At 33.6% G+C, this 18,635-nt stretch overlaps 4 protein-coding genes across 4 annotated transcripts; 3 read left to right on the forward strand and 1 right to left on the reverse strand.

Moving 5' to 3' along the window:
• On the forward strand, window positions 1-1,427 carry LOC108846229 (F-box protein VBF). The gene is made up of 3 exons (XM_018619452.2): window positions 1-389; window positions 541-659; window positions 750-1,427. The coding sequence occupies exons 1-3, from the start codon at window positions 144-146 to the stop codon at window positions 1,231-1,233; spliced, it is 849 nt and encodes a 282-aa protein (XP_018474954.1). The 5' UTR covers window positions 1-143; the 3' UTR covers window positions 1,234-1,427.
• A 4,579-nt stretch (window positions 1,428-6,006) lies between these two features.
• On the forward strand, window positions 6,007-10,622 carry LOC108848077 (apoptosis inhibitor 5-like protein API5). The gene is made up of 17 exons (XM_018621487.2): window positions 6,007-6,160; window positions 6,273-6,391; window positions 6,489-6,650; window positions 7,093-7,192; window positions 7,270-7,335; window positions 7,632-7,723; window positions 7,924-7,998; window positions 8,099-8,248; window positions 8,390-8,455; window positions 8,550-8,615; window positions 8,915-9,025; window positions 9,229-9,318; window positions 9,405-9,511; window positions 9,643-9,757; window positions 9,860-9,925; window positions 10,023-10,123; window positions 10,205-10,622. The coding sequence occupies exons 2-17, from the start codon at window positions 6,302-6,304 to the stop codon at window positions 10,398-10,400; spliced, it is 1,653 nt and encodes a 550-aa protein (XP_018476989.1). The 5' UTR covers window positions 6,007-6,160; window positions 6,273-6,301; the 3' UTR covers window positions 10,401-10,622.
• A 1,276-nt stretch (window positions 10,623-11,898) lies between these two features.
• On the forward strand, window positions 11,899-14,828 carry LOC108846217 (sodium/calcium exchanger NCL-like). Its single transcript, XM_018619441.2, has 7 exons — window positions 11,899-12,490; window positions 12,603-12,784; window positions 12,878-12,935; window positions 13,219-13,400; window positions 13,508-13,647; window positions 13,742-14,342; window positions 14,417-14,828. The coding sequence occupies exons 1-7, from the start codon at window positions 12,061-12,063 to the stop codon at window positions 14,663-14,665; spliced, it is 1,842 nt and encodes a 613-aa protein (XP_018474943.1). The 5' UTR covers window positions 11,899-12,060; the 3' UTR covers window positions 14,666-14,828.
• Window positions 14,829-15,085: 257 nt separating this feature from the next.
• LOC130509121 (protein SPEAR2-like) lies at window positions 15,086-16,752 on the reverse strand. Its single transcript, XM_057004776.1, has 5 exons — window positions 16,118-16,752; window positions 15,895-16,011; window positions 15,720-15,796; window positions 15,507-15,633; window positions 15,086-15,415 (listed from the first exon to the last, which is right to left on the reverse strand). The coding sequence occupies exons 1-5, from the start codon at window positions 16,562-16,564 to the stop codon at window positions 15,230-15,232; spliced, it is 954 nt and encodes a 317-aa protein (XP_056860756.1). The 5' UTR covers window positions 16,565-16,752; the 3' UTR covers window positions 15,086-15,229.
• Between the last annotated feature and the right edge of the window lie 1,883 nt (window positions 16,753-18,635).

The following is an 18,635-nucleotide window of genomic DNA, read 5'->3' on the forward strand; positions in this document are numbered from 1 at the left end:
CTTCCAAGTATACCGCATTACCACAGTCACATAACTCAAAGAAAATCCCATAATCACAAACATAGTTCTCTTTCAAACATCATTTTTTCAAACATCTTGTTTTTCACGTTAATTTATATTTTTTTCTGCAAATAAGAAGAAAGATGTTACCAGAAGCATGCGTAGCCAACATCATTTCCTATACATCTCCGGCAGACATATTCTCATCCTCGACAGTGTCTTCGGTTTTCCAGTTAGCCGGAGACTCTGATTTTGTATGGGAAAAGTTTTTGCCGTCAGACTACAAAAGCCTCATATCTCGATCTACTGATAATCATCAGAGCTTTTCATCCAAAAAGGAGATATATAGATGTTTATGTGACTCTCTTCTCATCGATAATGCTCGAAAGGTTAGATCTTAATGAACTACTCTATATTTACAAAAAAAAAGAATCAAAGTTTTTATAGTTTATGGGATCATCAGAGCTTTTCTACTGATAATCATCTCGATCTCGATTTACAAAAGCCTCTTCTCATCAATATACTTTGATGCAATTTCAGCTATTCAAGATCAATAAGTTGTCTGGAAAAGTTTCTTATATTTTATCAGCAAGAGATATTTACATACCATCTGGCGACCAAGCATCCTACTGGTCCTGGAGCAAGGTTTCAAATTCTAGGTGAGCTTTTCAACTTCAAATAAGTATTTATGCTTTGTGTATATTTCAAAATTTATTGTATCTAAACAATCGTTTTTTTTTTCTTTACAGATTTTCGGAATCCGCTGAGCTTATAACAACGGATCGGTTAGAAGTCAGTGGTAAAATCCAAACCGGAGTTTTATCACCAAACACAAGATATGGAGCATATCTCATAATAAAAGTAACTAAACGCGCCTACGGACTAGACCTTGTTCCGGCTGAGACTTGGGTTAAATCAAGTAATGGTCATATTGTGAAAAACACATCTTATCTATGTTGCTTGGATGAGAAGAAACAACAAATGAAGCGTCTGCTCTACGGAAACCGTGAAGAGCGTATGGCGATGACTGTGGAGATGTTTGGTGGGGACGGGAAAAGGAGGGAGCCCAAAGGTAGAGACGATGGATGGATGGAGATTGAGTTAGGAGAGTTTGAGACACGAGAAGGTGAGGACCATGAGGTCAACATGAGTCTCTCGGAGGTGAAAGGATATCAACTTAAAGGTGGCATTGTGATTGATGGTATTGAAGTGAGGCCTAAATCTCCCAGTTAGGATTAAGGTCGAGTAGCGGAACTCAGAGGTCGTTTAATTGTTAATTTAATTGTGTATGAGAGAAATAGAAAATAAGAGCAAATAGAGTCTTGTGGTGAGATATTTATTTATTTGCTTTTTTTTTTTGAAAAAAATTATTTATTTATTTACTTATTCATCATTGTTCTGCATGTAAAGGCTATATACAATTTGGGATTGAGTCAAAATGATATTTTTTCTTTTAAATTGCACACAAATCTATCTTCGAAGTTCTCCATGGGGTTAATAAAGTGAACCAACACCTATATATTGAAGTTTTCAATTAATTTCGACTTAGGTTTTACTAATAGGGTTATGTTTAGTGATAAATTAGTCTAAGAGATTTAACTAAATACTTTTATATGTTTTTGGTCAATTTCAGTCATTTTTTTTTTGAAAAACTTTAAATGATTTTGGACATTTGGTATAATATGATCCTTACCAAACTCAAGAAAAATCAAACTAAATTCGGCTTGAAAACAAAAATATATGAATAGGACCTATGAATATGGAATTGAAAATCTAAAAATTTTGGTCTTGGAACTCCAAACACCCATGCTTAGGGCAATCCCAATAGTAGATTTTGCCATGATATCTAAGTATTAAAATAAACAAAACAATTAAAGCACAATAAAACAAAAGGAGATATTATTTAAGAACCTTAATAACAAAATTAACATACTCTTTTAGTATATGTGGCACTTTGTAACCGGTTAATTTGAAGTTTTACCATTTAAACTTATAGTTATAAATAAAGTCACATTAAATTATTAATATTTTACTTTTAAGATACTACTAGTTGTTGATCCACGCTTCGAAAGCGTGGGCTTTTTTTAGATTATAAATAAAGTTTGACATGAATTAGTATTTTGTGATTGTTGTACATTATTATTTACAAAATTGTATTATATCGAAGAAGAGAATTTGTTTCAAATTACATAATTTATAAATTAGTTTATTTGAAATTTAATATGTATATTTCTATATACAGTGAAACCTCTATAAATTAATAATGTTGGGACTACACCAAAACTATAATTTTTATTAATTTATAGAGATTATTAATTTATCGAGATACTAATTGAATCAAAACTCAATTTAGGACTATGAAATTATATTAATTTATAAAGATATTAATTTATAGATTATTAATTTATAGAGGTTATACTGTAACTCTCTGTTAAGCCTAAATATTTACTCGAATAAAAAAAAATTGGGAATGGGTCGAAAGAAATGTACGTATTGAGTATTTTAGACCAGTGGATCTTGGTTCGGACGGATCCAACCCAAAACCCAGCCGGGTACCCAAAGTACATTTCTGTATGTTAGGTATTTTGCTATTTTGGATATTTTTTCGATGTTCCAGATATTTTTTTTGAGTAAGTTTTCAGTTATACATACTTTCAGGTTTTAGGTAAAATTCAATTTTTTTTTAAATATATTTTGAGCATTCAGATAAAATTTTTGTGTATTTTCTTTAATTCGGGGTTATATTTTAGGAAGATTATCAAATCCTTTTTGGATATTTGAATATATTTTAGGCATTTGTTGGGTTTTCGGTTATTTTTTAAGTTTCAGATTATTATTCAAATTTTCAGGTACTTCTAATATTTTCAGATCTTAATATCTGAACCGACCTAGACCTGCTATGTACCCAAATATTACATGTACTTTACATGTATTTGAATTGTGATTCCAAACCGATCCAGACATGAAAGAAACCATCTTAAACCGAGATTAAATATATTCAATTTTTAACCACAATTCAAATATCTATTTGGGTCCAAATATTTAGGACCCACAAATCCCACTAAAATTAAACTTACCCGAATATCTAAATACCTATATCTTCTGTCTCATTATATTTTATGTGTATATTCAATAAGAGTTACATTTGTTAAATTGATATAGTTTAATGGTAGATTTTTTAAGCTAATTCAATAGAACATATTTGTAGGTTTTTATTGTAAAAGTTTTTAATAATTTTTTTATTATAATAATTTTTATAAAAATTAAGTTAACGTAATATATACACACATATGATTTGCAAAAATATTTTACTAAATTTGATTTTGTAAATATTTGAAATTATATAATGTAAGATGACATGTTACAATATGTATATACTAACTCATTTTAATAATTATTTATAAATATTGTAGATTCTGAACATAAAATATAGTGTATAACACTTTTGATTAACAATCACTACGGTAAAAAAATAAAATTAATTTATAGAAGAAATGTATCATATAAAATAAAGAGTAATAATAGAAAAGATTAAAATAAGATTTTAAACCAAGCTTTTAGTTGGATAATTGTATTATTAGATGTTATCATAGAAAGATTATATATATTGCATGTACAAAATTGTTGTTCGTTTAAATTTTTAATTAAGAAGTATAAACATAACATATATGGACCGAGTGCATACATGGAATGATGCACAAGAAGGACCGAGATTTCCATAATTTGATTATCTTTGACTTCGGTAACAAACTAACAAACTAACAATCTATTCTATTAAATAATGATTTTAAAATATATATAACTTGCAAATAACCACAAAATTAAGCAGAGCAGGTGCGAGTACAAAATTATTTGTTTGCGGATTGTGCGGATTATATTTTTAACAAAACAAAATTGAAAACCCGCAGGTTGGCAGATCAGCGGGGTGAGTTCGACCTGCAACCCAGCCTTAATCGTGCGCATACCGGATCAATTTTTAAATTGTTATTATTTAATAAAATATATTTTGATTAAAATTTATACACAAATATGATTACAAAAATACAAATATAATCAGAAAGAAAAAACAAATATAAAACAAAAAAGTTAAAACAAAAAAATACCCGTCTTTTTAAGGGCGGGTCAAAATCTAATATTATTCTATTAATTCTGCAGTTTGCCCTATTGTTAAAAGTTGTATCTACTTTTTAAATTTTATAACTGCATCTACAATTTAAAGTAAATATAACTGCACTAAAATATTATTTAACCGTACGTAACTTACTAACTTCCTTATTTTCATCAAGAGCATACAATATATGTGGGGCCCATATTCTATCACTTACTTTCTTTTACAGTTTTTTATTTTTTTAGCAGTCTTTTTATAATTAGAAAATACAATCGTGATAAGTGATTATTTCCCATACAAAGCTAACAAATCTTTCATCCTTTTTTTTTGATCAACAAACGTTTCATCTAAATTTTTCAGGGAACTTGAGTCAAAGCTAACAAGTCGATTATAACAAATCGTCATAAGTTATAGTTGTTGTTGAAGACACTTGGATGATAACCTTAGAGAAAGTTGCAGGAGACTTAAAAAAATGTCTTTAGGAAGAAGAAGATTTAATAACGATTATGCCATTAATGAAAAAACAAAAATAAAAACTAAAAGATATTTTCCGGATCACGAGACCAATAGGTTAACGGGTCTAAATAGATTTATATTATTATCATAGGTCAAAATTTTTAAATTTATATTTATGCTATTAAAATTCATAGATTTATGTTCACGTAACTAACTAAACGAATATACATAACAAATAGTTGTACAAGATCTATAAGTTATATGCAATTTGTACAAACCCAAACTTTTTTCTTTTTACAAATCCAAATTTAATAAATGGATATACGTATAAGGCTTATATGTTATATGTAGTTTCTTCGAACCCAAACTAAATATACATATTTTCAAACAGAACGTTCAACTACATTCTTATTTAGGAATGAGAATACATGTGATGTTTCAAAATATAAATACTGATGTTACATTTTCATAAATAATATTCTATCATGAGAAAATAACGGGAACTTGGACAATGATAAATCCTTTTGATTGGCATTGAAATTACATATTTAAATTATTGTATTGTTTTGACCAAAACAAAAAAAACAAATTAAAATTATGATCCGACCTCAACTTTCAAACCATATATCTTATTTAAGTTTCAAATATTATTTTATTCAAATCAAAATATATAACTGTATATGAATTTTGATAATAGATAAAAGGTTTATTATAAATATATTTTTATATATCTTTACAATTATTATATTAAAGAATTATTGTTTAAAAAAATACAACTCACAGATAACCGTAAAATTAAGCGGAGCGGGTACAAAATTATTTGTTTGCGGTTTATACGGGTCAGATTTTTTGATCAGAACAAAATTGAAACATGCGGATTAGCGGGTCAGCGGGCCGGGTTCGATCCGCAACCCATCCTTAACCGAACATATACCGGATCAATTTTTAAATTGCCGTTATTTAATAATATATATTTTGATTTATACACAAATATGATTACAAAGAAACATACGAATATAATCACAAAAACACATATATAAAAACTAAATTTAAAACAAAAAATAAAAAGGGCGGGTCATAATCTAGTATTAGTTTAATACTCTAAGCGCGTATTGTTAAAGGAAGGAATAAAACTCCGATAAATATATGGTATTAATTAAGATATTGTTACAAAATATTAGGTAAGACCAATAAAAGTTAAATGTAATGAAAGGGTGTAATAACTTTGTATAGGTAGATTTTTCAGAATGATTCTCTTTTAATAGTATAGATTAATCAGATATTCATCAGAATTTACACAGTTGTTTAATTTTCCAAAATAGACATCAGGGATCAGATATTCATCAGAATTTACACAGTTGTTTAATTTTCCAAAATAGACATCAGGGGTCGATTTGGAAGAAACGATAAAATCCAGGTGGCATTCGGCAAGTTTCCACATAAATCGAAAACGACAGCGTATAACAAGATTGGCTCAACAAAAAAGGGCTCTTCACTGCTAGACGGCTCGTCTTCTTCAAGCTATAAACGAAAGTCGTCAGAAAACTCTCCTCTCACAACGCTCTTCCGATAAGACTCAACACCACCAACCACTATGTACGCTCGCTCTCCTCTTCTTCACCTTTTTTTTTTGCTTATAAAGACGATTACATATCTGTTATCTCCTGATTTCAAACTAATCGTATACATACACTCATCTCTGCTTCAGTTTCTTCCCTCCCTCGCTCCCTCTCCGCGATGTCAGAGCACCAGTCGGAAGAAATCCAGCAGATCGAGAAGCTCTACGAGTTCAGCGAGCGGCTCAACGCCTCCAAGGACAAGTCCCAGGTTCCGATTTCCCCTCAGCTAGGGTTTTTTGGTTTCCCGAGATTTGAAAATCGGAAAGAGCATTCTTCTGATTTGTTGCTTTTTTTTGTGTTCTCAGAATGTAGAGGATTACGAGGGGATAATCAAGATGGCGAAGACGAGTATGAAGGCGAAGCAGCTTGCGTCGCAGCTGATCCCTCGCTACTTCAAGTTCTTCCCCACTCTCTCTGACCAGGCTTTCGATGCTCATATGGACTGTATCGATGAGGAGAATCTTGGGGTTTGTACTCTTGTATTCTTACATAGTGTGATCAATTATCGTTAACTCATATTAGCTTGTAGTGTTAGTCAGCTTCACTCCTGATTTACGCTATAGTGGTGAAGCAGGGTTTAATACCTTGTTCCCATAGGGGTGGGTGATGTACGTATTTGAGATTTAGTGCTTCTGATTTATCCTTAAACCACTATGTAAACTCAGATTAGTTTTGCATTTGCAGTGCTCAATGGTAGCTTCTTGCTGGATTTACACTGTTATATAGTAATGAAGCGGGGGTTTACAACTTGTTCGGTTAGGTGATAGACTAATGAGATGTAGTGCTTCTGATTCTTCAGAGAGTTGGATATGTAACCAACCATCCACGTTTTTGAGTTTTTTGTTCTGTGGAATGGAACTAGCCTTTGGTTCTGAGTTAAAAAAAGCATGTGGTTCCGTTAATGTGTAGGTTCGGGTTCAAGCCATTCGTGGACTCCCACTCTTCTGCAAGGATACTCCAGATATTATATCCAAGATTGTTGATGTTCTTGGGCAACTTCTTAATTCTGGTAAGTTTTGAGGTTTTGGCCTTTAACTACCTTTTTGCGTCTCTCTTATCTGACTTAAGATGTGACGTTATCTAAAGAGGAAACTGTGGAGCGGGATGCTGTGCATAAGGCTCTGATGTCACTGATACGACAGGATCCAAAAGGTAGTCTAATTTCTTTACAGTTTTTTTTTTCTGTGTTTGAAGGTGCTGATTATTCTTAAAAACTAGTAATTTACCGTGAGAAGGGTGGTGAATGTGATTTTTCAGTCTCGTGGAAGAAAATTGATTATTCTTTTTGTGTACTCGGTTGATCAGGAACGGGTTTAAGTGAATAAGTTGCTTGCTATGAGTTGTAGTGCTTTAAATTATCTTAGATTTACAATACGATTTCGTTATTGTCCTCATGATATCTGCAGTTCCTTAATGTTTTCATATCTTTCTCTACTCCTTCGCTACAGCATCTTTGACTGCACTGTTTACGCATGCTGGAGTAACTCCAACTACGGACGATCAGATTCGTGAAAAGGTCTTGAATTTCATCAGAGATAAGGTCAGTGTTTTTTCTTTGTCCTTTGTTATTTTCAATACTCTCGAAACACCATTGCGTGACTTGTTTGGTATTCATATCTTAACTTTTCCCACAAAGTCAAAGGTTTGATAGTCTTAGAATTGAGAAATGACAATCATTTGAGAGATTTGTGATACCTTAGCCAATAATGTTCATTTAAAATTTCTATAAATTATATGTAGGTGTTTCCTCTTAAAGGGGAACTTTTAAAGCCTCAAGAGGAAATGGAAAGACATATAACAGATTTGATCAAACAGGTAAGAACGTAATCTTGTGTGTGTGTTCAGTTTTTGTTATTTCTTTCATCTGTCTCCTTCTTCTTCGCCATATATTCTGACTTTATTTGGATTTTCTCAGAGCCTAGAAGATGTAACTGGAGGAGAATTTAAAATGTTTATGGATTTCCTGACAAGTTTGAGTATATTTGGAGGGAAAGCTCCTCAAGAAAGAATGCAAGAACTTGTGGAAATTATCGAAGGGCAGGCCGATTTGGACGCACAGTTTGATGTAAGTTTGATGTATTGCATGATAGAAATTTATTTAAGCTTGTTATGTCACTTCATCCTGAAGATGAAGTTAAATTTCTTGTTTCATAAAATGATAGTCCTTGTGCTGTGGTATTACTGATTGCCAATATTTTTTTACCAGGTTTTAGATACAGACCATATTGACAGGTTGATCTCATGTCTCCAATTGGCTCTTCCCTTTTTTGCGGTATGGATTCTGAATTGGTGCTTTTAGTAGCTTGGTGATTCCATACTAAGAACTTTGCTGGTTGATTTACTAATTTAGTCTTTCTTTTGTTCAGAGAGGTGCTCCAACCAGCAGGTTTCTCAACTATTTGAACAAACATATCATACCTGTTTTTGACAAGGTATCCTAGAATTTATATACTATTTGTCGTTTGATGTATTTGTTTTAGCCCATGATCCATGTGTGCTTCTTTTAGTCATTTGCTATCAACTCACTTAGACAAAAATAAGAATAGTTTATGACACTAAGGGTATGAAGTAAAATCTTATTTTTTGTACATTTTTGTTGCGCATCCTTATGAGTAGGTATGCTGCTTGTTTTTCCGTTGCTTTCTTGCATGCAAATATCCTTAGCGCTCTTTAAAAGGAGATTTCTTTGGCCAGCACAATGTATGACCAACTCTTTTTTTTTTATAACTAGCTCCCAGAAGAGAGGAAGCTTGATTTGCTCAAAGCTCTTGCTGACATTTCCCCATACACAACTGCTCAGGAGGCAAGACAGATGCTTCCTTCAATTGTTCAGCTTCTAAAGGTACCAATTTAAGTGACATTATTCATCTGCCCCCAAATTTCAGTGTCCTGATTCCTTATTTTTGATCGTGTATTGACATGCTCTACTTATATTTATAGTGTCTTTCTTTTATGCCTTATTACGATCTCATAGTTTTTAATGTAAAAGCATTGCATGCAGTAGTGAAATCGTCTTATAAATATTGTTACACTCGTTGTTTACAGAAATACATGCCCGCCAGGAAGACTGGAGAGGAAATGAATTTCACGTACGTGGAATGTTTGTTGTACGCGTTCCATCACCTGGCCCACAAGGTTGCTAACAATCGTATTTGTGTGACTAGTCCCGTTCTCTTTTCTTCTTCCTAGTTTTACTTATTTGAATACGCCGAGATATACAGGTTCCAAATGCAACAAACAGCTTGTGTGGGTATAAGATTGTGACCGGCCAGCCATCAGACAGACTGGGGGAGGACTTCTCGGAGTTGAACAAGGACTTCACTGAGAGGTATGACATCTAGATTTGTTCGACTTGAAAGTAATCTAAGCCTGACGGTTTAGAGTAAACAAATATTGCAGAGAATATGAACAGCTATTAGTATTATTTTTATGATATCAAGGTATTGTCCTCTGTTGCAGATTGACAACCGTTGAAGATCTGACCAAGACAACGATGAAGAAATTAACTCAGGGAATGACGGAGCACAACAAAGCCATGTCGGCTGCTAAGACAGATGAAGAGAAGGCAAGCGTTGTGAGTACATTAACCTGTAACTTCTTTCTTTGATCCTGGTTGTGGTTGCTTTTTTGCCTTTTGGGTTTAATGTATTGCACCTTTGTGATGTTTTTTCTTCAGAAAACAAAGAAGCAGAATACGACAACTGGACTTAGGACCTGTAATAACATATTGGCAATGACAAAGGTAAACATCCCAACGTCTTAGTCTTTTCTTTATTGGTGGAAGCATATAGCTCTGACTGATATAAACTAAGCGTTGGGGAAAATTTGATATGAAACAGCCACTGCATGCAAAAGTGCCTTCATTTATCGGAGATACTAATATCAACCTTTCTTGGAAAGAAGCCACAAAGCCGTTACCCTCTGCAACAACAACAATCGGGTTTGTTGCAAAGCTGACTCAAATCCGCAATCTTTCTATCTTTTTGTAATTTGTATTGACTTTACTGTAATATTATGCCAGAGGAAAACGACCTGCTAATAGCAACACTGGAAGTGTTAACAATGTCTCTGCAAAGAGGGGACGTGGTTCGGGTGGTATGTCAAACCAGCTTGTAAACAAGGCTTTTCAGGGAATATCATCTCACGGTGGTGGTAGAGGAGGAAACCGAAGACGCGGAGGTGGTCGCGGGAGAGGACAAGGAAGAGGTCACTGGTAACAATAAGTTTCCATGAGTGGATTCCATGACACTATGCTTCTGTACTCTTTACATTTTCTATTTGTCAGTAGGAGTTTTGGTTTGGTACTTGCTAGTTTGCTAGCTAGAGTTTGGGGACTTATCGCATCAGAACAAATCGTTGTGTCTTTCTTTATTCGCGATGGAGAATATTGAGTCGAGACTCTTTTAACTTTTCATGAGATCAAAACAATAGTTCTAGCATTAGTGACCTTAATTATTTGATCTCGAGTCCTCAGCCACATAAGACGAGAAACCCATAGCATGTTTGCTTGTTCTTTGATCTTAGTTTTATCATCATATTTCTAAATATCTCTTATGATTATATACAATTTAGCTAGATCTCATGACCATCATTCTGAATTCACAGAATAGCTATCCATTTAAAATGAACAATGTGGATGAACATTTGTTGATCCATACAGACGACATTAATCTCCTTTGTATTGTCCGCCAAATGGTATATAACTCTAACCAAGACTGATCTACTAAATCTTCAAAACTAAGCTCTAAAAAGATGTACATACAGTCTTAATTCTTAATTTGACCCATTTTTTAAAATAACTATTTTTTTGATAAAAAAAATAACTATTTTTTCCTTCATCTGTTTAGGTTTGTTTGTTTATATTTCAAATATTGTATTGATTGTTTTGATAATACAGTATACGTAGTTTTGAAAATTAACTCAGTGCCCAAACATTTAATTATCGTTACTATATGTGATAATGCAAGTTGCATCCGGCAGCAGTATCTTAGTCCTGCAACTGTTATGAGATTCAAGTTCTCATGTATTAATGTAATCTATAACAACTTGGACAGAGTCCAATTATATAAGACTCGAATGAAGTGCACAATAGTCTTTTTTAATTTTAAGCTCGATGGCGTCAAATTGGTTCAGCTCCGGATTTCAAGGTTTCGATGATGTCGCATCGAAATTGCCAACGCAGATAGTAAAATATGTAAGAGGAAAGAGAGCATAAACTAGCTAATTTTCTGGGTATAGCAACTATTCATGATCTGTCTAAATCTTTTTTTTTTTTGAGAAATGAGCTGCGTAAATCTTGTCCATATTAAAATAACTGACAGCGAGTGACGAGATTCAATATTAATGTCACTAACCTTGTTAAAAAAAAGTCAGAAATTCCACGAATTCTATTAACGTAACGTTGAAAACACCAGCAAATTAAACGAGAGAGCTCAAATTCACGTGCTCTCTTGGCCATGGTGCATGGAAAAGATGAACCACGTGCACGCAGAAATGTGAACTGGCAACTAAAGTCTAAAATCTACTATAATATTTTTCTTGTCACCATTCAATACATGTTGTTTAAGTGTTTTTCTACTATAAATTAATGTTTTAACATTTTATTATTTATACGTTGATCGCAAGAAATTTTATTTTAGTAAGTAATGAAATCCATACGTTTTATAAATTGTTGTATAAGTACTGTAGTCTGTAGATCTAGTATCATACGCACAAAACCTTAGTAAGAACAGTTATAAGTTCTGAAGTTGAGTTTGTTGTTCTTCTCTGTTCTTTTCTTTTCTCTTCAACCTTAGTCACTTAATAAACCCAAAGCAGAAAACCGTTCACAATTTGAGGTTATAAGTTATCTTTTCTTTTCACAATAAATCAGCTCATATGCAAACATCCACACTTAAGAGGAGACCTATCCATCCACACTGCCCTTCAACTCTATTACTATTCTTAATATCTGTAGCTTTGACCATCTCTGGTGTGAGCTCCCGTGTCCTAAGTCCTCTCCCTCTAAATGACCCTATCTTGATCTCTGATGGCATCCATGGCGCCCCGGATTACGAGTTTCTCACTCTAGATCCTCCAAAGAACGTCTCTAAGGCAGCTTGCCTTCATGTCTACGGGTTTCTTCCATGTGCAGACAATATTGGAGGTTATGCCTTCCAAGTTTTCTCTTTTGGGTGTCTCTTGGTCATTGGTGACTATTTCTTGTCTGAAGGAAGATCAAAACTCTTTGTAATCTTCGAGGTCGGTTTCTATGGTGGTATCGTCTTCCCTCTTCTTACAATGTTCCCAAGAATTGTCCTTATGCTCTGTAAGATTCCCCTTGTTCTCTGGTTCTGTCACCTGAAACTTATTTATAGTATTATACTTCATGTTCAACACTGGTTTTGTGTCTGAAACCTTTTTATGATTGTTGATCTTAGCGCCTGCACTATCAGCGTCACACGATGGTGCACTTGCGATTGTGGGTAACAACGTTGGGGTTACTGTAGGGCACACGGTTTTTGCTCTAACAATGCAATGGGGAGCTTGTGTTGTCTTTGGTTTGACTAGTCCTAGTTCAGGCCAGTCAACCCCAAGAGGATCAATCAAAAGAACAACCTCTGTAAGATCATATTCTTTTGTTCCAGTCATTTAGTATTATATTATTAACCAGATCTTACTTATTCCAGTGAATATAATCTGTTTATATATATAGGATACAAAGAATCCAAGAAGAGGGTCTTCCAGGAAGAAGATACTGAAAAACGTAGTTGGTGCGTATGTTTTATAGCATCTCCAACTCCACTCTACTTTTTACTCTAAATTGGAGTCTGAAGTAAAAATATTTCAGTACCGCTCTACTCTATTTTTAAATCTAAAATATGTTAAAAATGGGGGTAGAGTAATTTTTTATCACTTTATTTTTACAATTTTAAAATAGTGTACTATTGGAATATAACATAACTTCACTATAAATTTATTCTATTTTTGAAAAGAAAAAAAGTATTGGAGATGGACTGAGAAAATAAAAGATTCCTTCGTTTTATCTCAATGCAGAAGCAAGCGTAGATGCGGATCCTAAGAACAAGAAAGCTGCAGGGATTATGCTTCTCACTCTAGCTCCATTTCTCATGGTGACACTGCCTGATTTACTTGATGCACAATCTTGGAGTGACATCACTATGTTGATCAGTCTCATAATCTCCTGTTCTTCAACCGTTGTCTACTTTGTTTACTCGGTATGAGATCTCTGGAACAAGAAGTGATCAAAACTATATCCTGAAAAAATCTTTTGCTCTGTTGTCTGAACGGTCAATCTTGTTCATTTTTTTGTGGAAACTCGCAGTATTTTGATACGGCAGACCAAAAGAAGAGCTTAGATCACGCCAAGTTTGAGCTCATGTCGGAAGTTCATAAGCATTTGCAGACCTTTTCGCCTCAAAGCCTTATAAGAGATGGGCAACTAAGTAAAGAGAGCTTGAAAAGGTTTTATTCTGTTCTGAATCAAGAAACTATGTAGATTTTGTTATGTTATGTTTTCTTGTATTGCAAGTTTAGCAGTTTTTTTTTTCTTGTGTAGTTTGTTTGATAAAATCGACAGGAACAAAGATGGGAAGATTCAAATCTCGGAGCTTAAAGACTTAACCGTAGAGTTTGGAGTGTATGGAAGAATGAAATGTGACATCAATGAGCTCGCAAACACTTTACTTGTTGACTTTGACAAAGACAAAGATGGTGAGTTAGACGAGAACGAGTTCGAGGAAGGGGTGATGAAACTACTGAATCAATACAAGTTCGATAACCCAGATACTCCAAGACAGGGGGGCAACACATGCATTTACAGAACAGCATCAGATTCCGTGCATGTCAAGAATCTGTCTCAAGGCGAGGAATCTAGCGTATTAAAGCTGGAAATGCCAAAGCAAACCCTTGTTGCTAAATTGCTCTCTTTGAGAACCTTAAGAGCAGTGATTAAAGTCGTTGGTGGGATGCTAATGGTCCTGTTTCTTGCTAAACCATTTATGATCAACATTAATCTCTTGTCGGTTACAGCTGGAGTTCCTTCTTTCTACTCTATATTTGCAGTGATCCCTTTGGTTAGAAACTTGAAGAACACGTTATCTGCTCATTTCTGTAGAAAGAAAGACAAGGCAAGAATCGCATCTGAGAAATTCTCTGAGGTAAGTTAACTTTCTCTTTTTTGCCACGCTTCTTCTGACACATTTCATTGATGAGAAACTGGGTTTTGATGCAGATCTATAAGGATGTTACAATGAACAATCTCATGGGAATGTCGATAGTATTGGCCATTGTATACACCAAAGGATTGAAATGGGATTACTCAACAGAAGCTCTTCTTGCTGTGGCTGTTGGCCTTGCAATTGGCCTGCCGGCTTATGTGAGATCTACTTACCCGTTCTGGATTTGTGTATTGGCATTTGCTATGTATATCTCCTCTCTTGTTCTAATCTATGTCCACTATCATTTGAGGGGTCAGAACTAAAGCCTCTGATCAGACTGAGTTTATCAATTTCTAGTCAACTGTTTTTCCATTTTCAAAATGTTGATGAGAGCTTAATAAAAACCATGTTCTCTTTCATTAAGTTTTTCTTTTGTAACACTCTCTTTCATTAAGCTTCTTGTTTTTTTTCCCTTAAACTTATGGTTGGAACATGGTGTGAGGTTTGAGCTCACATCACAAGTTCATAAGCATTTGCAGAGGCTTTTACTTATAAGAAATAGATAGCTTTTTTTTTTCGATACACCGAAATAGATAGCTAAAATCAATATTTTAAGAAACAATATGTTACATTTTGTTTTCTGTTCTGTATTGTGAGTCAGCAAACAGTTTGTTTTGTTCTGTTTCATACAATTGTTAGCAACAATAGTATTTTAATTAGGAACTAAAACGAAGACTTTTCAGTGTTACAAACAAACCTCTAGTTAATATCTTAATTTGTCTTTTGGAGATTGAAGAAGCACAAAAACCTAGTAGCATGGAAGTTAATTAATGTATCAAAAGTTACATAAGACAGAATATATTTTGTTGTTGTTATTGCTAGAAGCTCTATAACTTGAGGCTGAGATCGATTCCATGATCAGTGGAAGATTCATGTGGCTCACAGGCTAGTTGTTCTTGGTCAACGTTGCTCTGATCATTAGAGGGTATGAAGCTATAGAAAGTCTTCTTACTTCTCAATTGCATATTCTCATCAAAGCCTTGTTGTTGTTGTTGTTGTTGTTGTTGTTCACACTAAAGTCAAAAATGATTTGATGAAATAGAGTAAGCAACTTCAGCAAATCAAGGCATGCATTCATAGCAAATAGGAAGATATCTAGTTTACCTGTACGTTAAAATCACGTGTAATGGAGGCAGGTGAATCAACGGAGATAGGGTTGCAAATCGTTGTACCGGAATTTTGAACCGGACTTGTCAATCTCATATCCAACAACCGGTTATGTTTCGACTCCCTTTAACACATGCATCAAGATTAGGGTTTTGGTAAATCAAGAAAATAATTGAATCCAAGATATAATAAATACACAAAGAAAGAAACCTTGAGGTTGGTCCAACGCTAGCTTTCGTGGTGGTGTCTGTGAGAAAATTCCATGGCCTCTTCGCACTCATGACCATCTATATATGGAGAGATGAAAGAAACAAATCAAGAACGTTAGAAAACGTACAAGCAAATCTAACTATATCATATATGGAAGATAATAAAACAAACATGCCTTTTGTTTTTCTTCCAGAAACTGAGAGACATTATCGACGCAAGATCTTTGGTTTGAAGGGGGCTCTATGAACTGGTATAATCCTCCTCGTCCTGGAGATGGGTTCGCAAGATTCATCTGCAAGATCATGAGGCATTAAAAAAAAATTGTTTTGTAAACTTATGCTCGTGTCATTACAAAACTACAGAGTGATTAGTCATGTTCACTCTTTCTCTGTTTTTACCGTCTGATCATTCAGACAATACTGCTTCCTCTGAAAAACAGGCGCCGGAGGAATCATATCCATAGGGAAAGATCCGTTCGCAAAGTAAGACCACAGCGGCAAAGCAAAGTTTGGAGGCATCACCGTCGCAGGTGGTGGCCGGAAAATGGGAATAGTGGTGTAAAATAACGGCGAAGGAAGCTGTGTAGGAGGAGGAGGAGGAGGAGGAAGAAAGAGAGTGTGCTCGGTTCTTGGTAATGATAAAGAAGAAGAAGAAGAATGTTGAGTTACAAGAGAAGGAGATTTGTTCTCTTCTTCTAAACGGATCTTCTCGAGCTCGGCTACACCTGGTCCTCTTCGTCGTACTTTATCTTTCTTCTGTTTTTTCGGACAAGAACCAAAGTACTCATCTTGTTTTTGTAAGTCTCTGTCTCCTCCATAGCTTCCACTGCTTATGTTACTACACATTTTCCTCTAGCTAAATTGAAGGGAGAGTGAATCTGAGATGAAACAGGATCTTTCTTGCGTGGGAATTTAAAGAAAATTCAAAGTCTCCATGTTTTAAGCTTTCTTAAAGATCTCTCTTTCGAATGTACCATCTGGAGATAGAGAATCTTCATCGGTTTCCGTGATCTTCTCTCTGGAAAATATTGTGATTCTCCTCCACCTACACAGTTTTATTATTGTTAAAATCGTTTTATTTTTCTTTTTCTTGAAACTTGCAATATTACTTGATGATCCTTATAGTTATTCATGTTTGACAGCTTGATCTCTTTATTTCTTAATTAACATTTTTACCAAGATAGATTTTATTTTATTTTATTTGTGACCGGTGTGGAAAACAAAGTTCAACACATACATAATAAAAGTTTGAATAAACCTGTGTTTACCCATTAAAGATGTAATTTGTACTATATGTTCGGGTTTGGAACGATTTTTATTTAGATTTTTCTTATTATATTCACAAGTTTTATTCAAGTGTTTTAATTTTTATAATACCTAAATTACTCTAAACATGGTAGAAACCCTCTAAACTACCCAAATATGCAAATATTCAAAAGTGTCTGGATAATAAAAAACAATTTAAAATTATATAACTTCTTCAAAATACACTAAAATATTTAAATTATTATTAAAATCTGGGTTAAAAGGTGTATATTAATCCCAATTGTGGTATAGTTCTAGTATTACACTATTACTTAATATTTGAAGTATTTGGCTCTTAAGTCCCATTCATGTATTTTCTGAGAATTATATTAGATAAGTTTACTTTTTAGTAAGATTCAGATTTCTGGTTCAATTATAAGTGTTTAGGCCTAATTTATACAAATATCTTATTCCATGCTCATCTGGTTATTCAACTAAACTATGTGCCTTTTTGGAAAGATGAATCAGATATGTTTTATTAATTTAATTATATTAAGAGTAGGGGCCTTTGTGAAAATTATATATGTAGAAAATGAAAATTTCTAATTCAAGAAGCTGTCGAGAATCAGAAAACGTTAATGATTAATCGAAAATGTGGGATATTTATAATTCTGGAAAATGAAAATTGAAAACTTATATGGTCCCAAAAACAAAAGCGAGCAAACATATAATACAAGACCCACTTGTGAAATGTGATTTAATAAGTTCCTTGTCTTTTACTCTTCATTTTCTGTTAGAAGGGTTATAACTATCAATAAATTTATAGATTGGGAAAAAGTTATGCACCATGTTCTGTCGTAAAGATTTTTTATTTGCTTGGTCTTAATGCTCTATATATCTTATAGTTTCATAATAGGTTGACTACAAAAAAGTCATGATATACGTACATAATTTCTCCATTTGTAAATGAGATCTCATGGTCCCATATAATATCTGATCCGAAAAATAATTGAGTTAACTATATTTTTGCTAATTTCCCCTTTAATACGTAAATATCACAATAATGATGCATGCATCATTATTGTTCTTGCGTCATCTGTATCAAATTGTTTAATAAATTGACCTCCTACTTGTAAATGGCCGATACCCTACGATCCAACTCAAATCACGTACTCAATATTTTCAGAATTTATGATATAATTATAGAGAACATAACATTGTTATCCCTAGCTATGTTTTGTAAGTCGACAGCGTACGAACGCTGCGATACAAAGATGATTGAGTTTGTTAATCCTATAATATTTTAATTGATCAGTAACCAATCATCTGAAATTTTGGTTTTGATTCCCACGTTAGAGGATCAACTGTAATCAGGATTCGATAATGCGTAAGATCTTCTTGGAAATAGTCATACGAAATTGCCTCATTTTGTGTCAATGGTTAGATCTGCAGCATTAGCAGATCCATAGTATATTTTTTTTATAGACTTAAGTTTCCTATATCGATAGTTGGAACGTAACCTAAATAATATATAAGATGAATGGGGTTGAAAAAGTATAATCTATATACAGAAAGCAGGTTTTGTCTCTAATAAATACATGTGTTTGATATGTAGGCGATGATAATGATTCTTGATTTCTTTCTAATACATGCGATGTTTTTTGTTCCTAGT

This window comes from Raphanus sativus, chromosome 3 (genome assembly GCF_000801105.2).
Source record: "Raphanus sativus cultivar WK10039 chromosome 3, ASM80110v3, whole genome shotgun sequence".
In the NCBI taxonomy this organism is placed as follows: Eukaryota; Viridiplantae; Streptophyta; class Magnoliopsida; order Brassicales; family Brassicaceae; genus Raphanus; species Raphanus sativus.